At 63.7% G+C, this 20,064-nt stretch overlaps 2 protein-coding genes across 7 annotated transcripts; one reads left to right on the top strand and one right to left on the bottom strand.

Moving 5' to 3' along the window:
- Nucleotides 1–699: 699 nt before the first annotated feature.
- On the bottom strand, nucleotides 700–16,586 carry IDUA (alpha-L-iduronidase). Of its 6 annotated transcripts, none has more exons than XM_058546503.1 (15): nucleotides 16,363–16,586; nucleotides 15,348–15,488; nucleotides 9,443–9,469; nucleotides 4,343–4,428; nucleotides 4,080–4,187; nucleotides 3,701–3,796; nucleotides 3,409–3,611; nucleotides 3,076–3,255; nucleotides 2,745–2,961; nucleotides 2,198–2,410; nucleotides 1,969–2,090; nucleotides 1,764–1,889; nucleotides 1,606–1,682; nucleotides 1,132–1,232; nucleotides 700–962 (listed from the first exon to the last, which is right to left on the bottom strand). In XM_058546503.1, exons 1-15 carry the CDS (start codon nucleotides 16,518–16,520, stop codon nucleotides 856–858), a joined length of 1,962 nt encoding a protein of 653 aa, XP_058402486.1. In that variant the 5' UTR covers nucleotides 16,521–16,586; the 3' UTR covers nucleotides 700–855. The 6 variants fall into 6 exon arrangements, with proteins under 6 accessions (XP_058402486.1, XP_058402492.1, XP_058402490.1 ...); XM_058546509.1 differs by lacking the exon at nucleotides 16,363–16,586 and adding an exon at nucleotides 16,206–16,344; XM_058546507.1 differs by lacking the exons at nucleotides 15,348–15,488; nucleotides 16,363–16,586 and adding exons at nucleotides 9,587–9,677; nucleotides 10,663–12,543.
- Nucleotides 11,479–14,653, top strand: SLC26A1 (solute carrier family 26 member 1). Its single transcript, XM_058546510.1, has 2 exons — nucleotides 11,479–12,256; nucleotides 12,928–14,653. Exons 1-2 carry the CDS (start codon nucleotides 11,495–11,497, stop codon nucleotides 14,455–14,457), a joined length of 2,292 nt encoding a protein of 763 aa, XP_058402493.1. The 5' UTR covers nucleotides 11,479–11,494; the 3' UTR covers nucleotides 14,458–14,653.
- Nucleotides 16,587–20,064: the final 3,478 nt, after the last annotated feature.

Raw genomic sequence — 20,064 nt, 5'->3', positions numbered from 1 at the left:
GGAGAGGAGAGTGGGATCGGGGCCTCCACGCCCCCACTGCTGTTTGCAGGGCCCCCAGGCTGGCTGAGTCGCTGGGCCCAAGGTCTCTGCTCCTTGTCAGGTGGCCTCTCCTCACCTTTGTCCCTCACCTGCTCTGTCTGCCCTGGGGCAGGGAGTGGGTGTGGGGAGGAGCCCTGGGGCTTCTCTGCCCCTGCCCCTCACATCTATGAACATCCCCGAAACGTTCTCCTCTGTGAATGCCATCTGTTTCCTTCTGGGCCCCGATATGGAAGGAGGATGACCGCAGGGGCACAGCCCGCAGTGGACACTGCTGGCCTTTTCTGCTGCTGGCCACAGTCTGGGCCAGGCAGCCTGGAAGCCCCACCCTCCTCCTTACCCTACATCCTCCCCCCACTTCAGGAAGTGGGTCCTCCCTGGGCTCTGTCCTGACCCAGGCGCACCCCCCCAGCACAGCCTCAGCTCTGCAGGTGGGCAGGAAGGCGGGAATGGGGCCCGCAGCACCCAGCCATGACACCAGAGATGCCAGACCCTCGGCCTCCTCCGGTAGCTCAGACCTGTCTGTGCTCAAGCCACTTCCATCCCGGCTCCCACAGGTGGGAGAAAATGCTCTGAATGGGAAGGAAGTGTAGAAGGCCTTGCTCCAGCCAGGCTCCCCGTCTGCCCAGCGTCCGTCCACAAAGGCCAACCCCAAGACCGACATACAGAAAGACACTTTAAGGGAGTGTGTGAAGGGGTGGGAGAAGATGAACAGAGCTAATGAAGAACTGATAGGCCTATGGTGGTCTGGCCCACCTCGGCTCCTGGCCACTGGGTCCGCTGGTCAGCACAGGCTCCATCACTGAGCAGTGGTGGCCCTCACGGTGCAGGGACCTCCAGGTACCGCACAGGGTTTGAGAAGAGGCCTGGCCGGTCCCAGTAGTCTATGGCTCGAACCCGGTAGGAGCCAGAGACGACAGCCGTGTCTGGGGACACAAAGGTATATGTGCGTCCTTGAGCGTGTGCCCCCCTGAAACCACCCCAAATTCCTAAAGCTCCCGACTCCAGACTGTGAGGCCGGGACCCCACCCCATAGGGCACTGTGCTGAGGCCAGGGGTGGGGTGGCCGAGGCCAGGGCAGTGGGGCAGGCGCACCTGGGCTGAACACGAAGAGGTTGAAGGTTGATGGCTTCCTGCTGACGGGAGCATACCCCTCACCCTCAGGGGAGTACTGGATCTCATAGGTCCACAGACACCTGGGGAGGTTGGTCAGGGCCAGGGCTAGAGTCTGGGGGGCTGGGCAGGGAAGACCCAGAGCCCTATTCCCTCCAGCCCCTTCCTGACCTCTCCCGGATCCCTGGCCACACTGGTTGAGGCAAGGGGGCTGGAGCCCGACTGCTACCTGCAAACGTTCCCTGTAGGCACCTCCACCCCCATCAGACAGGCTTCGACCTCGGCCCATCTGCAGCAGTGTGAAGTGGGGGGTGTGTTGTGAGAGGCGGAGGAGCACGGAATGCCTGTACGCGGGCACGGTGGAATGGCCACACGGGCACTGCGGCAGAACAGGCTGGGGGTGAGGACGCGGGTGGGGACGAACGGGCGCGGGTGGGGCGGCGACCACTCACGCACTTGGAGCCCACGTGCTCATCCGACCAGACCAAAAGCAGCTGCCCACGGGTCAGGGGCAGAGCCCGAAGCCGGGTCACCTGGGGAAGGGAGGAAGGCTCCGTGACTGGGCGGGTGGCGGGGAGAGGCGGGGTGGCGGCGGGGGAGGAGCGGCCAATCACCTGGCCCGGAGGCTCCTTGGGGCGCGCGCAGACGTGCACCAGCAGCAGCGAAGGCAGCGGGAGTCGGGGGCGCAGTGTCAGGAGACCGCTGGTGGGGAAGGGGCGCGGCGCCAAGGCTACCGGGTCCTGGGGATAGGGGTGGGAGCTCAGGGCCCTGGGACCTCGGGGGCCACCCCGCCCGCCCCTCGCCCACGCTGCCGCAGACCTCGGCCGCGCGCATGCGCCGGAACTGCTCTGCGGAGGGGAAGACCGGCCGGCCAAGGCGCTGCCACTCGCCGTAGGGACTGCAGAGCCGGTTGTCCAGGTAGAGAGTGACGTAAACGAGCCCTGGGGAGCCAGACACTGTGGCCGCGCCTCTCCGGGCCGCCTCTTCCAGGCCCCGCCAGAGCCCCGACCCCAGGGCCGGGGACCCCCTCCGTAGGACCCCTGCTCACCCAGGGCCGCGGGCACCCCGTGCAGGCGCAGAGTCATGGCGATGCTGCGGTTGGCGTGGGTGCGGGTGTCGTCGCTTGCATAGACCAGCACCGTGGCGCGCCAGGCGTCGGCGGGGCCCGCGGGGCGGTGGGCGCTGGCCAGGACGCCCACCGTGTGGTTGCTGTCGAGCACCGCCCCAGCCTGCGACACCTCGGCCCAGAGCTGCTCGCTGTCTGCGGGGCGGGGATGCGGAGGGGGTCACTGCGCGGAGATCGCTGCCCCTTTCCCATCCTACTGCCTGGCTTCCCACTATTTGCCCCCTCCACTGGTGCTCCCTGGCCACCCACAACCTCTGAGGCCCACTGAGTTAGGGCAAGCGGGACGCGAAGGGACAAGAAACAGGCCAGATGGGGGAAGGTGCTCTTCCTCGCCCCACCCCCCCACCTTAGGCCTGGAAGGACATCCCTGCTAATTGAGGCCTCGCCCGGGCCCCGCCTAGCGCGTGCCAGACCTGTCAGTTCCCAGTCCACCCCTCGCGCAGGAAGCATGCGGGGATGGGCGGCTCACCCAGCAGGGCCAGCAGCCCCATGGCAGTGAGCACCGGCTTGCGCAGCAGCTGCACGTGCGGCGGCCGCGTGTTGTTGACCTGGAAGCGCGCAGTGAGCGTGCGCTGCGAGAAGTGGTGCGGGTGGTAACTCAGGAAGGCGTTGTCGTTGCTCAGGAGCGCGTAGCGCACCGAGGAGCTGGCGTTAGCCACTAGCAGGTTCTGGTGCTGCGCGATGACCTGCGGGCGTCCAGGGCCGGCGTCGGGGGCGGCTGGGACCACGGCCACCCGCCCCCAAGCCCCCACCTCGGAAGGAAGGCCGCTCCAGGGGGGAAGCCTTGGGGGTGGGCCCACCTTCACCACCATGGCCGCGTAGGTCACGTCGGCCCTCCACGGCTGCGGCAGGGACCAGCCCACCAGCGGGTCCGCCTCGTCGTTGTAAATGGGGGTGTCCGCGAACCTCGGGAAGAGCTGCTGTATCTGCCGCACCGCCGCCTTCTCCTGCTCCAGGATGTAGATGGAGCTGCCCGCGCCCTGCGGCAGGGCCCAGCCTCAGCGCGGCCCGGCCACCACGGGACCGCAGCTGGGGAGGGGGGCGGGGCTGTGGCAGGTGGAGGTCGGGGTGCGTCCCCGTGGGCGAAGGGGCGGGGTCCCCAACGGGCGGAAGGGCGGGCTGCCGGGCCGCACCTTCTTGTGCAGGGCGATGTAGTCCAGCCGCACGCCCACCTCCCCGGTGAAGAAGTTGGAGCCGTGGTGACAGTGCTCCAGGAGGCCCCAGCACAGTGGGGAGCGTGGCGGGGGGTGGAAGGAGTCGCCGGGGCCACCCAGGCGCAGAGCGGGGCTGACGGCACGCAGACCCTCGGAGCAGGCATCGTAGTAGTTCAGGAAGCCTGGCGGGAGAGACCGCAGAGTCCACACCCTGGCACCTGAGCGGCCCGCGACCCGGCTCAGCTCCACAGGAACCCAGAGGCGTGCCCACCTTGTGTGGTCATGGACACGTTGTCAAAGTCGTGGTGGTCCGGCTCGTTCCACGTCTCGAAGTTCCACTTGGAAACGTGGGCAAGTCCATATCTACCTACAGCACAACCCAGCTGTACGTGGGCCCCTCCCCTGGGCAGGGGAATGCCCGCCCCAGCCTGACTGGCAGGCAGGGGTGCCCACAGTTGGGGGTTTGGATGTGATGGGGAGTGTCTGGTTCCATGAGCCTGCCCCCCACTGCCCTGTGGCCTCCCTCTATCTCAGGAGGCCCTGGCTCAGCCGGTCCATGACAGAGAAGACCAGGGCAATGGCCAGGTGACGAGGGAGGAGACCCTGCCCAAAAGCACCCACCCGTTCCCCAGGGCCTGCACCCTGCCCACCAATGTATCTTCTGGCCAGGAGGGAAACCAGGTCCTTCCACTCAAACACCTGCTGCTTGTCCTCGAAGTCGGTGAAGTGTCCAGAGGGGCTGCCCATCAGCTCAAAGCCTGAAACACATGAGGGCAGCTGTCTCAGCGCCCCCCGCCCACGCAGCACCTGGCCCGCCCTGCCCGGCTCTGCCACACTAACAGTGAGGCCAGGCTGGGGCTGGCAACCAGCAAGGACCTGGAGGGGCCATGTTATGGGAGAGGGCAGATCTTACCGGGGAGGAGCTGGTTCTCCCTGAGAAGGTCCAGGTACCCGTCCAGGTGGGTGAAGTTGTAGCTCAGGCCCTGCCCAGCCGACCCCCTGTAGAACACCCAATGTCAGTGCAGGGGGAGGTGGGCCCCGGGCTGGAACTGTGGCGACGTTCAAGCAGGTAGCGAGCTGTAAGGTGCCACGCAGGACTCAGCTCCAGACCCCTTACTGGGACCCTACCCTTGGAAAACACCAACTGTGGAAGTCTATCAGTCACAGCCTACTCTGAACTAGTGTGCCTGTACTGGACCCCCACCCTCAGGACTTCAGGGGCTCAGAACAGCTTGGGACTCAGGGATGGGATGGGGTAGGCAGGTCTCTGGGGAAAGGTACAACTGGATAGAGTAGGAAGGACAAGACATCCTGAAGACAGCTGGCTGTGGGGTGGGGGCCAGGAGACAGAGCCTGGCAGGACCTGTTGGGTGCCACGCTTGCTTCTCTGCACCTTCTGTAGGCAGGGTCCCTGTCTCCCTCCTCCACTCCAGGAGGAAACGGAGAAGGGCAGCCTCCCCATCCTGCACTAGTCCCAGACTGGGGCCCAGTTCCCTTCAGGCTCACATTCTGAGAGCAGACAGGCATCATGGGGCAACTACTTGACACTTTAGGAGCACATCAGATGTGCCATGAAGAGGTGTGACAGGGAGCACAGAGTCAGGCAGGGAGGGCCTCTCCCAGGTAACATCTAAGACCTACCAAGTGATGGGACAAGCCAGCAGTGAGAATACCTGGGGGACAGATGGGACACACGTGCAAAGGCCCTGAGGTAGAAAAGAACTCATGGAATCCAAGCAGCAGAAAGGAAGCTAGTGGACATGGGGCAGAGTAAGTGTGTGAGTGGTGAGAGACGAGGTCACATGAGGCCTTGGGACCATGGTGAGGATAGGACTCTGACTCAGGCTGAAATGGGGAGCCCTCTCAGCGGTCCAGAGCAATGCCATGACTTCTTTTGTTTGTTTGTTTTTAAGAGATTTTTTTCAGGGAAGTTTTAGGTTTACAGCAAAATTGAGAGGGAGATACAGAGATTTCCCCTGCCTGCACACATGCACAGCCTGCCCCCTTATCAACAACGCACCAGAGAGGACAATGGATGAACCTACACTGACACGGCGCCATCACCCCAGATCCACAGCTCACGCTGGGTCCACTCCTGGTAATGAACTTTCTACAGGTTTGGAAAGACGTACAGTGACACGTGTCCACACCGTACTGTCACACAGAGCAGTTTCACTGCCCTAAAAATCCTCCGTGCTCTGCCTGTCCACCCTCACCACCCCAAGCCCTGGCAACCTCTGATCTTTTCACTATTCCCAGAGTTTTGCCTTTTGTCGTGTTTTGAAAGGATCCCTCCGGTGGCCGGCTAACTAGAGCCACAGTGGGAGCGGGAAGATGGCCCCCCAGGAGAGGTGTGGTGCCCGGCCTGGCTGGCGGCGCAGAGGGTAAGGGGCTGGGGCAGATGGACTTAGGAGATGAGGTGAGTTGAATAGGGGTGAAGCCCAGCCGGGTGCTTTCCGCTCGAGCAGCTGCAGGTGGGTGCCGACCACCCAGGCAGGCAGGGACAAGCTGACACTAAGCTGAGTCTCAGGTTCACCCATGTGGAGGTGGACATCCGAGGGTGGACCTGCAGGCGGGTGGAGTACGCAGGACCAAGCCCAGGTCGGGCGGGGGGTGGGGGGGCGGGGTGTCTGAGGATTTCCCCTGAACAGCCTGGTCCGTCCACCTCTAGATCTGGGGAGGAAGGCGGGACGGCGAGGGCCTGCGATGCGCTCTCTGGTGGCGGCTGGGTTCGACCGCAGGTGTGGCTGCGGAGGAGGGGAGGGGAGGGGCGGGGTCACGTGGAATCTGGTCCTGCGCCCATCCCACGCCACAGCCTGGCCGGCCCAGCGCTGTCCCCTGGACACAGCGCAGACCTGGACAAATCAACGCCCCCCTCCCAGGTCCTCCTCTCACCCCGCCCTCAGTTTTTATAAGGTCCAGCCTTAAAAGCCCACCCAAGGACCCAAGTCCAGCCACCACGCACAGGGGCCCCTGCTCCTCCCGGGCCTGCCGCGCACCCAGCTGGCCCTCGCTGACCCCTCAGTGACCGGAGGAGTATGTGCGCAGCGGGGATTCACCCCTCCCCGGCCACCACCTTCCCCCCCATCCAAAGGTCGCAAGCGCTAGCAAAAAAATACAGTTTTACAAGCACGTGGGTAAAAATTAAATACGCGCAGTGGACAGTTCCAAAGTCCCACAGCCGTGTGGGTTGGAGGGCAGGCAGTAGCGGCGATGGTGACCCCATGGGAAGGGAAGGCATAGGCGCGGGCTCCCGGCTTTCTCCGCACATCCTGACACTGGGCCGGGCGCACAGCGGGCGTCGGGTAAATGCTCCTGCGCTCAGTGTCGTGGGCCAGCGGGGCGCCACCGAGGGAGCCCCAGCAGCAGAGGCATCCCCATCCTGTCACCCTGGGTGGGCTTTAATGTCCACTGGCCCAGCCAGCCTCAGCTGGCAGGGATGCCCTGGGGGCCAGTACACCTGCCCCCAGGCGCCAGGAGTCCCGACCCCGGGGGGGGGGGGTGACCCCAGGCCAAAGAACTCCGGGGGAGCACTGTCGGTGCCTCGGTCTCCCTCCGCCTTGGCCTCGGTTGGAGGAGGACTTACGAGACCTAAGCTAGGGAGGGGGCCTAGCAGTGAGGCCTGGGTGGAGACGCAGACGGGGCCACCGACTGGCCTCGAGGGCCTCTCCATCCCGCCGCCCGCAGAGGGCTAAACCTGGGTGCGAGGCACCAGCGGGGTCGCCTCCCGCTCCTGGCCCGGCCCGTGGGCAGGGGCCGCGGCGGCTGCACAAGGGCCTCATTCACCGCGCGCCAGCGGCCCGTCGGGCGGCACCAGGGCCCCGCCATCCCCGGGCCTGACGCGTGCGCCGCGAGAACCGAGCTGCGCTGGGGCCTGGTGAGGGCTCGCGTGCGCGGGGCGGGGACCCGGGCCGCACATGCAGAGGGTGGGGACCGGGCAGCGCGGGCAGGTGCTGGGGGCGCGGAGTGGGGCGCGCGGGGGAGGGTGCGCGGGGCGGAGACCCAGGCCGCGCGCTCCCGGAGCAGGGGAAGGGCCCGAGGCCGCGCGTGCTCGAAGGGGGAGATGCGCGGGGCCGCGCGGAGTACGGACAAAGAGCCGCCGCGCCGGAAGACCCGCATCCGCGGTCCGGGAACGCGGGTGGGAGGGTGTCCGGCCCGGGCCAGCTGGAGGGAGAGCCGGGTCGGCCCGGGCCTCTGCCTTCTCTTCTGAGACCCGGGAGCACGCGCGTGCGCGGCGGGTCTTTCAGGAGAAACTGGGTTCCGGTCCTCAGGGCCCTGGAGACAAACGAGCGGTCCACCCTCTTTTCACTTGTGGTAGGGGTACGACGTTTCCTTTCCAAATAAGTGTCCTCAACAATTTAAAACCGTGATTTAAAGACAAATATTGAGGAAATAGTGTGGCACAGGACTGGGCAGGAGGCCCACTGAGAGCAGTCCCAGCAGGTGGAAGGCGTGGAGACCCCATGGCCCCTGCCCCGAGTGGAGAGGTCTGCAGTCAGAGGGCCCACCGGGGTGAGGGGGAGAGTGGGCCTCAGCATCCCCAGGACCCCAAACACCGGCCCCCGTGCCTGGCCAGACACAGATAATCTCCGGCCTCAGTGCAGACAAACAGGCAGAGGGAGCCGGCCAGGCAGCAGCTCAGGCCCTGGGGGTCTGCAGGTTTCTCAAAGGACACACCTGACCTCAATGTACTACTTCACCTGCTCTAGACACTGGGCCAGGACGGAGGGGGGTGTGGCTAGGGGTTATAAGACCCAACCCCCGCCACTAAGGACAGCCAAGGCCAGGCCCCCCAGTGCAGCTGACAGCATGGGGGACCTGTGTGCTATGTACACGGAGAACAGCCCCCCAGAATATCTCCACCTGCCTAGACTCCCACCACAGGGGCTTCAAACCCAGCCAGCCTTGGGAAATCCCTGCTCCCCGGCCCAGAGGAGGATGGGACACTTCCTAAATCAGGCTTCCTCACAAATGAGCCCCGCCCTCTCCTGCACCAGCACCCGGGGCCCATTGCTCTCAGGCGCGTGCACTGTGTCTGTACTGGCCCCCACTGCTCTGTGCACCCTGGGGCCCTGCGCCGCACAGCTTGGGCCCTGTCCCCCGCTCCAGGGAGACTGCTGAAGGAGTGGGCCCAGTCCTGGGGGTCAGTGAGGCCCCGCCTGGCAGCCCCATCTCTGCCCACAGGGGCTGCCCCTCTGCCAGTCGCTGGGCGGGGGGTGTTTCAAGACCCCTCAGGAGCTGCTCCCCCCACCACACACACCAGGAGGTGCACCTTACCTGCCCCAAGGAGGGGCCCAAGGCCCTGCCTCCTGGCCAGCAGCTCCGGTAAACCACGGCTCCCCCCAGGGCTGAGTGGGTCCCTGGCCGGGCTACACTAGGGTGGGGGTGGGGAGGCCCCAGGCTTTGCCCTGGGTGGGTGGGTTCAGAGCCAGAGAAAGGTGAGATCTCGGGGCCCAATGCAGACTATTCAAGGTCAAGAGATCAGATCTGGAAAGATGCAGAAGGCGGGTGGAGGCCCCGGCCCTGTCCACGCCCCACCCTCGCTGCAGCTGTGGGGACGCTCTCCCACTCTCTGGCCATCCCCCTGCCCCCTGGGTTCCACTCCCACCTTTGCCCCCAGATGGGGCTCCTGGGCTCCCCAGCCAGGCCCAGGGAGGCTTCAGAGGTCTCAGAGTGGGGCTGAGTGTTGAGGGGCTTGGATGGGAGCCCCTTAGCACCTCACTGTTCCCTGTACTGGGGATGGAGCCCCCAGAGCCCCAGCTGGCTCTGCAGGACAGCTGGCTATTGATCTTAATTCTCCTCTCAGCACCTGGCAGCCCATGAGGACACGAGAAGCAGGGCTGAGCCAAGTGCCCACAGTGCCTGGCCTCTGGGGACAGCAGACCCAGGCCAGCTTGGCCTTCCAGCCCCACCAAAAGGACCACCGCAGCCTCTGGGGCCTCCCCTCCAGGACCCCATGGGATGGGCCCCTTTTCACACATTACTCCTCCAACACCCAGCGACGGATGCTCACCTTCGTTTATTCATTCTGGAGATGGACCTGAGGTTCGGAATACTCATTTTAAGAACAGCAGCTCACCATCAGTTTATCATGTGTGAGGCACGAGGGTAGTCATCTAAAGGGACCATTTACCTTTTAGTCATCTAAAGGTCCCACCTGTCGTGGAGGCCAGGCGCCTGCCCAGTCACAGGGGGTCAGCGCCAGGCTGGAATCCAGGTGGGGGTTCCGCAGCAAGAAGGGCACCTGGCTGGTAAGGGTATCTTGATGCCCAAGAGCTCTCTCACCCTCAGCAGTGAATACACACACCCAGCAGCCTCGTGCCTGCCTTCCACGCAAGGACACAGAACACAGACCATGGACGCAGCTGCCCAGTGCCGAGCTGGCTCAGGTAGCCCCCACCCGTGCTCCAGCATGAACCAGACCCGTCTCCTGGCAGGAGAGGATGTCCAGGGACGGGACGAGGAGACCAGCTCCTCCTTTGGTCCCCCTCCCATCCTTGCCCACAGTCCGGAGTGAAGGGTCACCCTGAAGGGTCTCAGGCTGCTTGTGCCCCACCCGGGACTGGCCAGGCTCCTGAGCCTCCTGCCTCCCCCAAGGGCTCCAGAATCCCAGCAACCTGCTCCAGCCACTCGCTGCCCCTGCCCGCCCTGTCCCACACCTGGAGCCCCGCTCCTGGGAGGCTAGCAGCTTTCACAGACCCACACAATTCTAATTATTTGTGAGCCGCTAATTACAGAACAACTTCCCGGATTAGCCGCTCAGGTAACACTCAGCAGGGGGAGCCCATGACTCAGCAACCTTTGGGGTAAATAATTTAACTGCAAGCCCAGCACGGCCGAGAAGTCAGATGCCAACCACAGAGCGCTGCCCGCTGGCCGGCGCCAGATCTGCCAGGGCCCGGCTCCTGGCAGCAGCTCTTTGCCAGAACCCCGCTGCCCCACTCCTCACCCACTAACAGAAGCCAGAGGGCTCTGAGGTCCAACCAGCCAGCAGACCCTGGCCTCGGAGGACAGGCCCGGCGCCTCGCTGCCCTCCGGCCCACCGAGCCCGTGACAAGCTCCCTCAGGTAAGCCTTCCCAGGGCCCTGCTGCAGGACAGTGAAGGCCCCAGGCGACTTGGCCACAGCACAGGCCGGCTCCCCGGGTGCACACTGTGAGCCGGATTCCACAGTTTCTTTTGGGGACCCTCAGGCACAAGGCAGGTGGCATTTGAACAGCCCTCGGTCTACGCACCTGGACCCCAGGGGCTTGAGTGAGCTTCAAGGCACTCGGGGACCCATATGGTGAGGTCTGCAGAGGAAAGAAATGCTCGTGACGTTCCCCAAAGGAGCAGACCCGCCACTCCAAAGCCCACAGGGCCGTGCCTGCCACCGTCCTCCACACCCAGGGACACTCCAGGCCGTGTCCTGGGCCAGCGCATGGGGCACTCCACGCAGGCAGCAGGGTGACCAGGCTCTGGGGGAGCAGAGAGCATCTGCCCCATGTCGCCATGGGGGGAGCGTCAAGAGCGGGATCTGAGCTGGACTTGGCATGGCTGTGAACAGGACAGACCAAAGCCGCCAACACCCCAGTGCTCTGCGAGGGCAAGGTCAGGCTGGCCGGTTGTTTGCAGAAGGCTGGGCCCGGATGGCAGGCTGCCCCGGGAAAGCAAGGAGTGGTCGGCACGTGGCTCCACAGAGCGCGTGCGCAGTGTGAGGCAGCAACCAAAGGAGTGTTAACACACTCAGGAAGGGTGCCCCACCGTCCCGGACACCCCCAGATGACGGACGCCAATCACCCTAACTCGCCTCTCCACCGGCCCCACCAAGATCACTCTCCCAAGGCATGTTCCCGGAATTCTGCCGCGAGGACTGCACAGGTGGCCGGCACTGCTGTCCGAGCACCCCTCCCCGGCACAGATTTGGGGTCCCAGCATCTGCAAGGCTCAATGCGGGCGTCAGGAGGCCCTCTTCCTCCGAGCCTCTGCCACCCCAGGGCTGCATGCAGAAGTGATGGAGGGGTGGCCAGAGGGGGCCACGGTGGTTTGCACGGGGGAACAGAGGGGCCTCTGGTGTGGGCACGGGTGATGGCGGGCCTGCGCCTGGAGGAGGAGGTGGATGGGAAGCAGGGGACTTTGGGTTTGGTCACACGTGTGTCTGGGTCTCTGCGACGCCCTCTGACCCCAGCATGTCCCACTGCCCCAGCGACGACGCCCACTTCTCTGTTGCAGGTTTTCCCAAGGGGGCCGGTGCCCAGGATGGACGTGTCGCCTGAGCACACAGAGCAGGGTGGGGGGCTGGTGCTGGTCCGCCGGCAGCCCCCAGCGCCCCGGGGCGTGCTCGAGACGCTAAAGGCCAGGCTGCAGTGGAACTGCACGTGCAGCGCGCAGGGGGCCGGGGCGCTGGTGCAGGACCTGCTCCCCGCCACACGCTGGCTGCGCCAGTACCACCCGCGGGAGGACCTGGCAGGGGACGTCATGTCCGGGCTGGTCATCGGCATCATCCTGGTGCCACAGGCCATCGCCTACTCACTGCTGGCGGGGCTGCAGCCCATCTATAGCCTCTACACCTCCTTCTTCGCGAACCTCATCTACTTCCTCATGGGCACCTCGCGCCACGTCTCCGTGGGCATCTTCAGCCTGCTCTGCCTCATGCTGGGGCAGGTGGTGGACCGCGAGCTCCTGCTGGCCGGCTTCGACCCTGCCCAGGACGGCCCGGGGCCCCGGGACAACGGCAGCACCCTCAATGCCTCGGCCGCCACGCTGGCACTCGGGCTGCAGGGCTGCGGGAGGGACTGCTACGCCATCCGCGTCGCCACTGCCCTCACACTGGTGGCCGGGATTTACCAGGTGAGGAGCCAGTGGCCAGCCGGCTCACCCACTCAGAGCTGCGCCCCCAGGGGCTCGCGCCCACCTGAAGGGCAGAGCAGGGCGGGGGGGAGCACAGGGCTGGGGCCTCGGGGGACAGTGGGTTTAACCAGCAAGGAGAGGACAGAGAGGCACAGGCAGAGGTGGGTGTGTGACAACGCGGCAGGACAGGGCTGAGGTGCCCTGGGCGCAGGGAGCCTGTCCAGCCAGCTGTGGCCTGGGCAGGGACAGGCAGCCAGAGTGGCCTCAGCTCCAGACACGCCAATTAGCCTCCCTGGGCTTCCTACCCAACGTGGGACCCTCGGGGCTGCCTGCCTTCCCATAGTCTCCCCACACCCACTCCCGTACCAGGACTGTCCACCCCGATGTCTCCCCCTCCCAGGGCCACCCCAGGTCCTCCCAGCAGCTCCAGGTCTCCCGGTGGAGACTGGAGAAAGGATCTGCCTTCCAATGCTCAGAGCCCACGTATGCAGGGCCCAAAAGTGAGCATCTGTGGCCACACATGTACCTCCAGGGTCTGTGGTGCCTCTGTGTGCGCATGCATGTGCGGGGGAGCCGTGGGCAGAGTACATTTGGGACATGAGCAGCAGCAGTGGAAGGACATCAGGCTCTGTGCCGCGGCCACCCCACTGCCCTGACCACACTGTCCACAGGTCCTCATGGGCGTCCTCCAGCTCGGCTTCGTGTCCGCCTACCTCTCGCAGCCGTTGCTCGACGGGTTTGCCATGGGGGCCTCCGTGACCATTCTCACCTCCCAGCTAAGGCACCTGCTGGGCGTGCGGGTCCCGCGGCACCAGGGGCCAGGCATGGTGGTCAGCACTTGGCTGAGTCTGCTGCGCAGCGCCGGGCAGGCCAACCTGTGCGACGTGCTCACCAGCACCGTGTGCCTGTCTGTGCTGCTGGCTGCTAAGGAGCTCTCGGACCGCTTCCGGCACCGCCTGAAGGTGCCGCTACCCACAGAGCTGCTGGTCATTCTAGTGGCCACGCTCGCATCCCACTTCGGCCAGTTCCACGAGCGCTTTGGCTCCAGTGTGGCCGGCGACATCCCCACGGGCTTCATGGCCCCGCAGGTGCCGGACCCTAGGCTGATGTGGCGCGTGGCACTGGACGCTGTGCCCCTGGCCCTCGTGGGCTCTGCCTTCTCCATCTCGCTGGCGGAGATGTTCGCCCGCAGCCACGGCTACTCCGTGCGGGCCAACCAGGAGCTGTTGGCCGTGGGCTGCTGCAACGTGCTGCCCGCCTTCTTCCACTGTTTCGCCACCAGTGCCGCCCTGGCCAAGAGCCTGGTGAAGACGGCCACCGGCTGCCACACACAGCTGTCCAGCGTGGTAAGCGCCGCCGTGGTGCTGCTTGTGCTGCTGGCACTGGCGCCGCTGTTCCGAGACCTGCAGCGGAGCGTGCTGGCCTGTGTCATTGTCGCCAGCCTGCGAGGGGCCCTGCGCAAGGTGAGGGACGTCCCACAGCTGTGGCGGCTCAGCCCAGCCGACGCGCTGGTCTGGGTGGCCACGGCAGCCACCTGTGTCCTGGTCAGCACTGAGGCCGGCCTGCTGGTCGGCGTGCTCCTCTCGTTGCTCAGCCTGGCCGGCCGCACGCAGCGGCCACACGCTGCCCTGCTCGCCCGCATCGGGGACTCAGGCTTCTACGAGGACGCCCAGGAGTTTGAGGGGCTGGTCCCCGAGCCCGGGGTGCGGGTGTTCCGCTTTGCGGGGCCACTCTACTACGCCAACAAGGACTTCTTCCTGAGGTCTCTCTACAGCCTCACAGGGCTGGACGCGGGGCGCGAGGCCGCCAGGAGAAAGGAGAAGGGCTCAGAGACAGGGGTCAGTGAGGAAGACCCTGTCGAGGGCAAGGAGCTGGGCCCAGTGAGCAGCTCAGCTGTGCTGGTGCCCACGGCGGCTGGCTTCCACGCAGTGGTCATTGACTGTGCCCCGCTGCTGTTCCTGGACATGGCCGGCATGGCCACGCTGCGGGACCTGCGCCGAGACTACGAGGCCCTGGGCATCACCCTGCTCCTGGCCTGCTGCAGCCCTGGGGTCAGGGAGGCCCTGCAGAGAGGTGGCTTCCTTGGGGAGGACCAGGGGGACATGGCTGAGGAAGGGCAGCTGTTCCACAGTGTGCACAGCGCCGTGCAGGCAGCCCAAGCCCGCCACAGGGAGCTGGCAGCTGCTGACTCCACCCTCTAGCAGGGCTAGCGCCTGCCCACAGCAGCCTGAGGCGCACAGCCTCTTGCTGTGGTTCACCGCGACCCTCCCTGAGCGATGCTGTGCCATCTCCACCCAGGAGGAACCAGTGAACCCCAACGGGGACAGGAGGACGGCTGTGAACACACACATGGACCCAGACACCCGAGAACCCAAGAACCGGGCCTTTGGGACAAATGCTGCCAGCGTCAACCTGGGCCCTGGTGCCGTGTGTCGCGGGCCTGGTTGGACGTGGTGTTGCCATTTTAGTAGAACAAGGGCCTCGAAGCAATCACGTGGCCTCCATGGTGCCAAAGGCTGAGAGCTGGGGGCTCTGGCCAGGGCAGGAGGCCTGTGTGTCTCTGGAAGCCCCTGACACACACACCCAAGTGTTCCTTACACCTCGTGCCTTGGCCCAGTGGGGGCTTCCAGGGCCAGAGACAGGTGTGACCAACACAACCTCAGCCCGGCCCTCAGGCACGGTGTCCCTGCACAGCCCGACCAGAGAACACTCAGCACGGGGTGTGTGGCTGTCCACTCCCAGTGCCGGGTCCAGCCGCAAAGCCTGGGTGCCGCGACACCAACCTGACCCTGAGCCTCCAGGGGACCCCCGGCGGGAGGCAGCTGTGCCCGATCCAGGGGCTGCCCAGGCACCCCCAGCCGTGCAGCAGGGAGAACGTCCTTCCACCTCCTGTCCCCACAGGACACTCTGCCGGGAAGCATAGGGGCAATGGTTCCGCGGAGTAGGATCTCCTGCCCCGCGCTCCCACCACAGCTGGGCACAGCGCCGTCCTCCACACCTGGACACCACCTCCTCCCGGCCTCAATCCTCATCTCCAAACAGTGGGCTCTGCCCAGCTGCTCCCAGGCTGCCTCCCCTCTCCAACACCCACCTGGCCGTGATGAGGTCCAGCAGCCAGTGGGTCCGGACCTGCTCGATGCCACTGTGTGGGACGGCGCCCACATAGGCCAGGTTGAGCTGCTGGTCCCAGCTGAGGTCATACTGGTCAGCCCGGCTGTGTGGCAGTGGAGGACTGGGGACAGAACAAGGAGTGGGGGCATTAGTCCCCATGCTGGGGCCGGCAGAGCAGCCACGGCACAGCCAGCACCAACAGGTCTAGGGCGAGGACCGCCCGGGGCACAGGCTCCGCAGATGGACTCCGGAGTGTTTACCAGTGAAATTTACGTCCCTTATGTAATAAAGTGACTCCTGACGCCAGAAATGTCATGAAGTCTCATGTCTATGGGCGTTGGGGGCTCCCAGAGCAGAGAAGACCACATCCCCACCCTGCTCCTTGGCACAAGGAGCCCCAGGCACAAGCCTGGGGCATCTCAGTGGAAGCCTGGCACAGAGGGGGTTGGGGACACACAGGGTCAGGGACACGCAGGGATAGAGAGCACGTCCCACTGCAAGGACATTCGACAGCGTGGGGGCTGCCCCCTTGGGAAGGTCCTGGTCTGCAGCAAAGGGCAGTGTCCAGAGCCAAGGCCCCTCCCAGGGTCTGGGCTACCTCAGCGGCCACCAGGCTCAGCCATGAGGCTCTTCAGATCTCGAGGCCACCAGGCAAACTCCGGGCCTGGCCCCAGACCTCCACCACAAAGGGGACCCACTCAGCTAAGAAATTCCCGCAACACCCCCATCGCGCGTGGAGCCCGTGGACAGAGAGAAGACCCCGCTCTGCTTGAGGGTGGATCCCAGGGAAGGCATGAGCCGGCTAGGGGTATTTCTGGGCTTGGGCGGCCTTCCTTACTTCGGAGCGCCAACTGGGCGCCATGGGCGCAGGAGTCTCCGGGGCGAAGGAGCCCAAGGGTCTCTCCCAGAGGTGCCAGAGGCCCGGGGACGGGGCGCGCGGCGGGAAAGAGGCGAGATGGGCCGCTCCGGCCTGTTTCCCTGTGCAGGGCGCTCACCAGAAGCCGGTGCTCCTCCAGAAGGGCCGCAGTGGCCGCAGCACGCGGGCTGCGTCCACGCGCACCAGGTGCGGAGCCTCGGCCAGGGCCCCGGCGGAAGCGATCAGCAGCGCGACCAGGAGCGCGAGCCGCGTGGCGCAGGGGCGAGGGGGACACATGGTGGGGGCGCCGGGGGAGCGGGGACACCCCCAGCCCAAACAAGCCCCCCGCCCCCGGTCCTCGGCGCTCCTGGTTCGGACGTCTGCGCCGCGCCCGCCGGTTCCGCCTCCGGGGCGCGCGCCACGTGACTGCCGCCGCGAGGCGGGGCCTGGCGGAACAGGCCGGGCCTGTAGGCGGGGGCGGGGCCTGCGAGGCGGGCGGGGTCTGGGGCAAGGGCGGGTCTTGGAACCCCAGAGGGCGGGGCTGGGGCGGGGCTTAGGTGGGCCGGCGGGGCGTGGGTGGGGCCGGGGAGGTGGGGTCGCAGGTGCAACTGTACAGGCTTTAAATCGCGCGCATCCTGAGGAGGTCACACAGCGTCGCGTGTCCAACAATCAACCATCTCAGCGCAGGGAAAGCCTCTGACCCTGCGCTGTCCTCCCTCAGACACCCGAACCCGTCCCGGGAGGCCACCAATGCGCCAGGCCCTTCGGTTGGCGACAAACAGCATGGGGAGAGACAGGAGTTGATAACTTTCTAAAAGTGATGAAAACCATCCAGCCGCAGAATCAGGAAGTGCACTGCAGCCCAAAAGGAAATGCACAAAAACACTGGATCCAAGCTCCTCCTAGTGAAACGGGGAAACCAAAGAAAAGGGAAAACCTTCAATTAGCTGGAGGAAGAAGAGACCTACTACCTTCAAAGTGCAGAACGGTAAGAGAAAACACTGGTTTTTCAACAGAAGAGCTGAAACCAGGAGACAGCAGAGCAAAAACGTCCTGAAAGTAAGTAACTGGCAACCTAGAGTCTAAATCCAGCATAAATGAAGGTCAAATAAAGACGTTTCAAAGAAGCCGACTCTGAGAACGTTTGTTTCACTGACCCCCCCCCCTTAAGGAAGCATTCAATGGTGTCCTTCAAGCAGGAGGAGAAAGATCCAGAACAGCCCAGAGGTTCAGGAAGGAGGCAGACTGACAGGATGTTGCATGGAAACCCACCGCAGAGTGACTGACACAGCAGCAGTCATGATGTCTTACACTGTATCCAGACAATTAAGATGTGCTCGTGGAGGTCGTGAGGGGCATAAGTAGAGTGTGGTTGGCTGGCCCCTAACGGCGTCCACAAGCCCAGTGCACGTGACCTTACCTGGTGAAGAGACTGAGAGATGTGATTAAGTTAAGGATCTTGAGACGTGAGTTGATCCTGGATTATCCCAGTGAGCCCTAAACGCCATCACAGTGTCCTGGTAAGGGGAAGGCAGAGGGAGATTTGACACGAAAGAGGCCACGTGATGACCTCAGAAGAGAGAGATTTGAGGACTGTTCTAAAATGTGTTCTCAAGATTTGTTTTAATCAGGTATGGCCAGACACGGAGACGTGGAAATCCTTGCCATAGGGGGAGAAGGTCGTGCTCACAGATCCCTAGGAACAAGAGGCAGGCTCGCCACGCAGGGCTGCACCGGGAGCCTGAGGGGCATTATGAAGGGCCTCGTATGGAAGGAGTCTCTATGACACAGGCAGGACACCCCCCTTCCAATACAGGAAAGGGCGATGGGAAAGCTTCCCAAGTTGGCATGAGGCCTGAGTCTGCCAAAGGGCCTTTAATGAAGGGAGTTGAAGGCCGGAGGCTCACCCAGGGTCCGCTTGCTGGACTGGAATTGGAAAGGAGAGCATTATGTCTCTCGGTCCAGCGGGCTCTCTGGGACCTCGCAGGGGTATGACAGTTCTATCTGCATTTTAACAAGTGACCTGTCTTGGTCACTGTTGTAATGTCTGTAACTCCAAAGGGAGCAGGTATGTCCTGGCCAGGCCTTGGATTGTGGCCTCAGTATATGTGCAGACATGTTGATTTTAATTTATGTGTTGGATGTCCATGAGACGAGAGATTCCTAGAGTTCTGTACTCTGAAGGGGACGATTTCCAGGCAACAGCCGGGCCATGTATGGTCAATGTGCAGAGGAGCCATTAACTCCTTAGCCTTAGCATCCACTGCTAAGACAATGGATGAAGTTTGGCCAAGTGTCTGGACCTTCAGGTCCCGTCTGTTATCGGGGAATCCTGGCTGATGGGTGGAAAGCAGCAGCATTCCACCAAGCGCCATCACAGTGGTGGGTGGCAGTGCCACTTACATGGTCCACGAACTCCCACTGGTGTTCGCTCAGTTAGTCCCGAGGGGCTCCAGGTAGCCGAGGGGTCTGGGGGAGGGATATGTTGCCACCAGAACCCAAAAAAGACTAAAAGGTGTTGGCTGTGTGTCTGTAATGAGTGTGTCACATGAGTCTCCCTGGAGAAGGCTGTCATCAATGTGAGGCCACACCGTGCTCGTGGAGAGAGGTGGCAGCAGCCGAGATCTTATCTGCAGAGGTTGTGTGTGCTGGAAAGTCGAGGGCACCCCCGGGCAGCCTGGGAAGAGGCACAGTGTCCCGTCAGGGTGGAGGCAACTGCAGCTGAGAGGCTGGCGAAGTGGGCACTGGACTGAGTATGTCAGCCCACCCCACGAGCAAGACACTCTCCAGGAGTCGGCTGGGCGGAGTCCTAGTTCAACAATATCGGATGCTGGGGGTGGAGGCCCTAAGGGACAGGACCCCCACTCCAAGGCTGTGGGGGTCTACCTCGAGATGCCTTGGGTTTTTCCAGTAAAAGAACAGGCAAAATTGGGCTCTTTTTTCTCCCTTACATTGTTTTTTGTTTCTTCCTTTTCTCCCTGCTCCTTTTTCTTTTCTGTTTTCGGTCTGTTTGTCTCCGGCTAAGAAGGGCAGGGATGGGCTTTGGCCGCCTCTCCCTGGGACGCCAGCCATCGGTGACACATTGGTCCCTTTGCCTCTTGTTCTTCTCGTAACAAAATCCAGTTGTCTCTCTTAAATCAGATCTGGCTGCATCTCTAGCCAGGTGAGAACTTTTCCCTTTTCCCCTGACTGTACTGACTGTATGCTTGAAGCTCTGGTGTTTGGGCCACTGTCCTGGGGATATGGCCACTCCCAGGGCTAGTGGATTCATGGAGGTGCTAAGACGCCCAAGAGGGCCTTCGATGACAGACAAACCACCAGAGCCCACACCCCACTGGCTCCCATCTCCCTCTCACACACCAAGCCGACATTCCTCCTGCCCCAAGTCACCCCAGGCCAGGTACTGGACAACCAGGGACTGCCCCGCCCCCATGGCCCAGGCCCACTGATATTGTTCAAACCAGCCAGGCCTAACTTTCTCCGTGTACCTCTGCTGCCTCACACGTTCCTCCCTGCCAAGACCCCAGTAAGGCTCTGGGCCACGTTCTCTTCACTCCTGCCTGTCTCCTGGCCCAAAGTGGTGTTTCCCGTGTGACCCTGTGTGGCATGGGGTACCCTCTCTCTTGGGAAATGTGAGTAATAGATTCTTCTTTCAAAGGCAGTTGTCTCTGTTTCTGTCACGTTACCATATCTCATTGAAACAAACCCTGGGTACCATTTTAGAACAAGGATGCTGTGCCGCTTTGACAATGGAGGAGGGGGCCACAGGCGCAGGGATCACAGCTCCAGAAGCTGGAAAAGGCCAGCAGTCGCCTCTGGAGGGAATGGTCCTGCTGACACC

The sequence above is a fragment of the Diceros bicornis genome, chromosome 8, assembly GCF_020826845.1.
Source record: "Diceros bicornis minor isolate mBicDic1 chromosome 8, mDicBic1.mat.cur, whole genome shotgun sequence".
NCBI lineage: Eukaryota > Metazoa > Chordata > Mammalia > Perissodactyla > Rhinocerotidae > Diceros > Diceros bicornis.
Note: the sequence above shows the minus strand (reverse complement) of the source record. Positions and strands in the feature narration are given on the sequence as shown.